This window comes from Ranitomeya variabilis, chromosome 6 (genome assembly GCF_051348905.1).
Source record: "Ranitomeya variabilis isolate aRanVar5 chromosome 6, aRanVar5.hap1, whole genome shotgun sequence".
Taxonomy (NCBI): Eukaryota; Metazoa; Chordata; class Amphibia; order Anura; family Dendrobatidae; genus Ranitomeya; species Ranitomeya variabilis.
In genome coordinates, this window is record NC_135237.1 from 106,638,513 (window position 1) to 106,645,347 (window position 6,835).

Here is a 6,835-nt window from a genome sequence, read left to right on the forward strand (position 1 = left end):
CGAGCACGCCGAAGACACCAGTTAGCACCCAAGTATGCTCAGATAACACCTTATCCAACCACATTCTTTTATCACTAATGACCATATTTGTTGTCATCTTTTTTTTGCCTAAAATACAAAGTAAACATGTTATCCTTATAACTTTTGCCCTTTTAGAGATAATTGCATCTTCAACTTGCTTAACTGTTCACAATAACAATAATTTTGACCAGGGGTGTCCAAACGTTTACATGCCACTGTATAATTGTGTGTTTGCACCTAAATAGGCAGCACCAATCGGCAACTTGTTGGATGTTTTAATTGCCTGTTTACGCAGGTAGACTGCATCCTTGTTTGTTGCACACTGGACAATCTAATGGATCTTCAGTGCGCCTAGGATGCCATTGTTCTCGGCAGCACAGGTCCTGATTACACTGGATGCGGCTGCCGAGAACAATGATATATTGAGCTGCAGAAAAAGATATCACCTGATTGAACAAGCGTTGTGCTCGTACATCAGGTAATTGGAAACCTATTCCCACGGCTAAATTAAAGGGAATCTGTCACCTCAAAAATCGTATATTAGCTAAGGCCACCGTCATCAGGGGCTTATCTACAGCATTCTGTAATGCTGTAGCTAAGCCCCGATGTTACCTGAAAGGTAAGAAAAACAGGTTATATTATACTCACCCAGGGCCGGTACCGCTGTGGTCCGGTCCGATGGGCGTCGCAGTCCAGTGCCTCCTAGCTTCATACGATGACGTCCTCTTCTTGTCTTCTTGCCGTGGCTCCGGCGCAGGCGTACTTTGTCTGCCCTGTTGAGGGCAGAGCAAAGTACTGCAGTGCGCAGGCGCCCGGAAAGGTCAGAGAGGCACAGCGCCTGCGCACTGCAGTACTTTGCTCTGCCCTCAATAGGGCAGACAAAGTACGCTTGCACAGGAGCCGCGGCAGGAAGACAAGAAGAGGACGTCATCGTATGAAGATGGGAGGCGCTGGACCCGGACTGCGACGCCCATCGGACATGAAACGAACCGGGACCGCCCCTGGGTGAGTATAATCTGACCTCTTTTTCTCATCTTTCAGGTTACATCGGGGGCTTATCTACAGTATTACAGAATGCTGTAGATAAGCCCCTGATGCTGGTGGGCTTAGCTAATATACCATTTTTGGGGTGACAGATTCCCTTTAATGTATGACGAGCTCATTCACGGTAATTGCAGGATTATGGAGAATCTTTCCTATTCAAGACCAGTCGATCTGACTCTTCTCTGGTTGCATACAGCATAGAAGGGGTGGTGGAGGAGGGTTATCTAGAGGTGTGTGAGTGTATACTGGTTTATATTAAATTGTCAATCTTATTATTCTTAATACTTTTTTTTTCTTTTCTTGTTTTAAAGCCAAAAAGCTTCCCAAGACGGAACCACAGACTGGCGGAGGCAACACTGTCAGAGGACGGGGAGTAGATCTTACCGAAAGCGCACAGCCTAGCAAAAGTCAATGCTGTAGTAACTAAGCCTTCATGTACTTTTAAAACTATTGATATTCTCTTGCTTCCTAATTGTTAAAATAACAATTGAGTGTTTAACCCTTTTTTCTCACCTCGGTGGCGACCCTTCAGCGCAATGCGTTGGAAGTCCCCCTGGCAATAGATTCAATAACGTGGCCCAGTGGAACTTTCCACCGCTGAAGAGACTTGCAGTGTTGTCTCTCCCCGAGTTCTTTTAAGTGCTGAATCTGGTTTTTAACATGCATGCATTAATTTCTAAAAGCAGATAAAATGTCGTCTTGTCGCAGATACACGCAAGAAAACCTGTCGCCAAATGTTAGCAAATGAAATTCCTAACTTTTTATCAGTGATGAATTCCGGGCCCGACTAATTTATAATGGTGATCATTAACCCTTTGGGCACATTTTAAATGGTTCGTTTGAAGCAATTGATTTTTAATGAGTAAAGTATAATAGGAAATGGGTTCAGCCTCTTCACAGTATTCATTAAACGTCGCCTCCTCTGCTAAAATGTACATTCCGCTTCTTACTGTATAACTTATCATCCACTAATAGTTCTGCTTCTTAATAGGAGATTGGGAAATACAATACTGGTTTTATTAGCTCTTTGGGGAATAGTTTGCCATTTTATTTCAAGAGCAACTCCTTAAAATCATGCTAAACTTGTCAGCTATTATTCTAAAGTGATTTGAGATGTTACATTTTTTTGCCTTCACAAAAGAACTTTAGTATCCGTTAATTCTGCTTTTATGGGGTTTTATCTTTTTTGTTTTGTCTTTGCCCAATACAAATACAATGTTCTAACAATTATGTGTACTCCATTTAGTTATCTTAAAATTGGATGGTAAAATTGTATTGTAAATAGGGTACTGGATTGTAGTCTTCATTTATGTTTAATATGTTCTGTTACTTGTAAGATTTGGTTAAAATTGTACAGTTACTAAAATGATGAAATAAAAAGCTAATGTTTTTTTCCTCTATCTGGATGGTATCATGTCTACTTGTATTAAACATCATCTGATATAAATGATCCAAGCAGTTCCATATTTAAAGGGGTTTTCTCATCATAAATGGGTAAAATTCGCTGTAACTTTGCCATTTACATGTGGCTCCAAATATTCTGCGTTCTCAAGTATGGAGGGATTGATGATTACTGTATATACTCGAGTATAAGCCAACCTGAGTAAAAGATGAGTAACTAATTTAAGTATAAGCCGGGTATGCATTGTCCCTTCATCCCCATCTTGGTATGCACGGCCTCTTCATTCCCATACTGGTATGCATGGCTCCTCATCCTTATCCTGGTATGCATGGCCTTCCCACCCCCATCCTGGTATGCACGGGCTCATCCCTATCCTGGTATGCATGGCCCCCTCATCCCCATACTGGCATGCATGGTCCCCTCATCAGGCCGGGCGATCACATGTCCAGGGCCGTATTTAGAGTTTCTGCTGCCCTAGGCACTTTTAGTGCTGCCTCCCCCTTTTGTGAGTATGACACTATCGGCAGTGACTTCGGCAAGAATCGCTGATGTGAAAGTAGCCTTTTGCAGCAGATCCTGCAGTTTTTCTGAATCTGCCGCGTAACGGATCACTTACAGCAACACTGCGTTCGGCCTCATTCATTCCCTATGGGATTTGCAGCACTTGCTGTGATCTGGCAAATGCGGTACCATACCCCCCAACTTTTGATGAAGGGAAGGAGGTATAACATTTCCGGAGCACGGCAAATTTTAGGCCACGCCTCTGACCACACCCATTTCACCACTAGTCACACCCATATCCACGTCCCAACCACAGCCATTTAGCACTGCTGATCACGCTGTTTCATATACAATATAAACAAAAAAAAAATATGGCCACACAGTGCTCCATACTGTATAATGGCCACACATGATGCTCCATACTGTATAATGGCCCCACATGATGCTCCATACCGTATAATGACCACACAGTTCTCCATACTGTATAATGATCCCACATGATGCTCAATACTGTATAATGGCCACACATGATGCTCCATACTGTATAATGACCCCCCCTCCTGTATGCATGGCTCATCTCCCACCCATCCCATATGCATGGCTCATATCCCCCCCTCCTGTATGCATGGCTCATATCCCCCCCCTCCTGTATGCATGGCTCATATTCCCCCCCTCCTGTATGCATGGCTCATATTCCCCCCCTCCTGTATGCATGGCTCATATTCCCCCCCTCCTGTATGCATGGCTCATATTCCCCCTCCTGTATGCATGGCTCATATTCCCCCCCCCTGTATGCATGGCTCATATTCCCCCCCCCCTGTATGCATGGCTCATATTTCCCCCCCCCCCTGTATGAATGGCTCATATTCCCCCCCCCCCCCCTGTATGCATGGCTCATATTCCCCCTCCTGTATGCATGGCTCATATTCCCCCTCCCTGTATGCATGGCTCATATTCCCCCTCCCTGTATACATGGCTCATCTCTCAAACTACCCCCCCCCGCTCCCGCCTTACATGGCGCCGCTTACCATCCTCATTCATCCCCCCCTCCCATGTCCCGCGTCCCTCATACTCACCTTTCTTTCCCACACCGCGCGGCCGCGCCGACATCCCTCTGGCTCTGTCCCGACTCCCGGCGCAGCACCTTCCTGCATGAGCGGTCCTGTGATACCGCTCATTAAGGTCATGAATATGCGTATATTCATGACCTTAATGAGCGGTACCACGTGACCGCTCACTCAGGACGAGCTGCAGATGCTGAGACCAGGAATCGCTGGAGCAGGGTGAGTATGACGTCTTCAAGGAGGGTGGGTGGGAGGCCAGCGGCCGGGAAGGGCTGGGGGGCGATCGGTCGGTAGGTGACCCGCGACTTAAATTTAAAAAAAAAAAACAACCTTGCTCAAGGTGCCGCCCCCCGCATTGTCCCGCCCTAGGCACGTGCCCTCAAGTGCCTAGTGGCAAATACTGCCCTGCACATGTCCCCACTACTTAAGGGAATGAATATTCACCTCTCTCCATGCCTATGGGAGTGGAGAGAGGTGAATTTTAATTTCTCTTTAAGTAGCGGGGACACGTGACCGCCCGGCCGCTGCACGAAGCCGGCGGTTCGGACCACTGTGTACGCTATTACAGAAAAATGAATATTCACCGCTGCTCCTCCGCTGCCCCTCCGCTGCCGTTCCCCTCCATGTTCAGTACCCTCACTCAAGTATAAGCCAAGGGGGCGTTTTCAGCACAAAAAAAGTGCTTAAAAACTCGGCTTATACTCGAGTATATACGGTATATAGGTTACACCAGGTGTTTCAAACTCAGCCGGGTAAATGGGCCACACATAGTAAAAATTTGAATATGACAGGCCATGTTCTTTGCAGGACAAGATGGTTTTCAGTTATACCATTTTTGTTCTATATAACTTTTAGATAATTTTTTACAATTTTTGGTGTGTTTTTTTTTTTTATTATGGTGTTTATCCCGTGTTATAAATTTTTCTTTTTTACTTCAGCTTTTACATAAAACATCTTTAGTGGCAAAATATTTTTATTTGTTTAGTTTGAATTTTTTTTAAAAAAAAAGTTGTCCACTACTATAACTTTTTTTTTTTTCACAAATCTTGCTATTATGTGCCACTGAAAATATCCACAGTGTTTATTTTAGCAATATTACCTTTTATCATGCTGTAGCAGCACATCTTCAGTGCTAAATCCAGCTCTCATGGGGTTAATCGCCAACTTCCTTTCTCCTGACTTGTTGTGCTCTAATACTACAAGTTGCATGATGCTTTGCACAGGCCTCTAAGCCCGAACCTCCAACTCCAAACCCCTCCCTCCTCTATCTTCAAAAAGATTTGTGATGTCATTTGTCCAACCTCATCTTTTACATTTGTTCAACCCACACTCCATTACACACAGATAGATAGGTAGATAGATAGATATGAGATAGATAGATAGATAGATAGATGGAATTAGATAGATAGATAGATAATAGATATGGGATGGATAGATAGATAATAGATAGATAGATACATACAGATATATCTGTGTCTATTTCCATAGATATGTCCATATCCATGTTTCTAAACCCCTTCACTCCTGGAGCTTTTTCCGCTTTCGTTTATCGCTCCCCTTCTTTCCAGAGCCATAATTTTTCCATCAATATGGCCATGTGAGGGCTTGTCTTTTGCGGGACAAGTTCTACTTTTGAACGACATCATTGGTTTTACCATGTCGTGTAATAGAAAATGTGAAATAAATTCAAAGTGCGATGAAATTGCAAAAAAAATGCAATCCTACACTTGTTTTTTGCTTGGCTGGAAGAATAGCAATTCCCTTTAGTGCAGAGATCAGTGCCGAAATCGCTTCACTAAAGTGATGGTGCTGGTCTGAAATGGTATTTAACAGTGAGAAATGTGAGATTCTACATCTGGGCAAGAAAAATGAAAATTACATCGACAGAATGGGATGAATAGAACTAAACAACAGCATGTGTGAAAAAGACGTGTGTATACTAATAGATCACAGACTGCACATGAGTCAACAGTGTGATGCAGCAGCAAAAAAGGCAAACACAGTCCTAGGATATATTAAGAGAAGCATTGAGTCTAGATCATGCCACGTAATTATCCCCCTCTACTTCTCCTTGGTCAGGCCTCATCTGGTACTGTTTCCAGTTCTGGACACCACATTTTAAAAAAGGGAGCAAGCTCAGAAAAGAGCTACCAGGACTATGTCGTATGCAAAAAAGAAGGCTAAGAGGAGACATAATAGCAGTTTACAAACATCTGAAAGGATGTCACCCTTTTTCATTTTCACATGGAAACACGAGAAGCAATGGAATAAATTCGACTAACCTCTGCACTAATCCGTACCTCCCACTCCCGACTCCAAGACTTCTCCTGTGCTGCGCCAATCCTCTGGAATGCTCTACCCCAAGATATTAGGACCATCCACAACTTGCAGTTTTAGGCGCTCGCTCAAAACACATTTGTTCAGAGCAGCCTATCACGTTCCCTAACCAAACTCATTTTATGTTTGTGTGTGTGTGTAGCCTATTCGCTATCTCCATCTACCCCCCACTCCCTGAAGATGGCTGGACCATCATTGTAAATACATCATTGTAAATACACACCTGTACTTTGTATCTCCCCACCTCATTGTAGATTGTAAGCTCTCACGAGCAGGGTCGTCTTATTTTGTCTTATTTTGCTTTATTACAGTATTGTTAACATTGTTACCTATGACTGTTGTGTTTGAAACTGTTAAACTGTAAAGCGCTGCGGAATATGTTGGCGCTATATAAATAAAGATTATTGTTATTATTAATGAAATTGAAAGGGAGAAGACACAAATTAGATATTAGAAACTTTTTGAT

At 43.5% G+C, this 6,835-nt stretch overlaps 1 protein-coding gene across 3 annotated transcripts in view; it reads left to right on the forward strand.

The window, feature by feature from the left end:
- Window positions 1–2,465, forward strand: part of RAB5A (RAB5A, member RAS oncogene family) — a 55,722-nt gene extending 53,257 nt beyond the window's left edge. For all 3 annotated transcript variants that reach the window (XM_077268884.1, XM_077268887.1, XM_077268885.1), the window contains exon 6: window positions 1,377–2,465. In XM_077268884.1, coding sequence (XP_077124999.1) covers window positions 1,377–1,492 — 116 coding nt within the window. In that variant the 3' untranslated portion in view covers window positions 1,493–2,465. The remainder of the gene's footprint in view (window positions 1–1,376) is intronic.
- The last annotated feature ends 4,370 nt before the right edge of the window (window positions 2,466–6,835 follow it).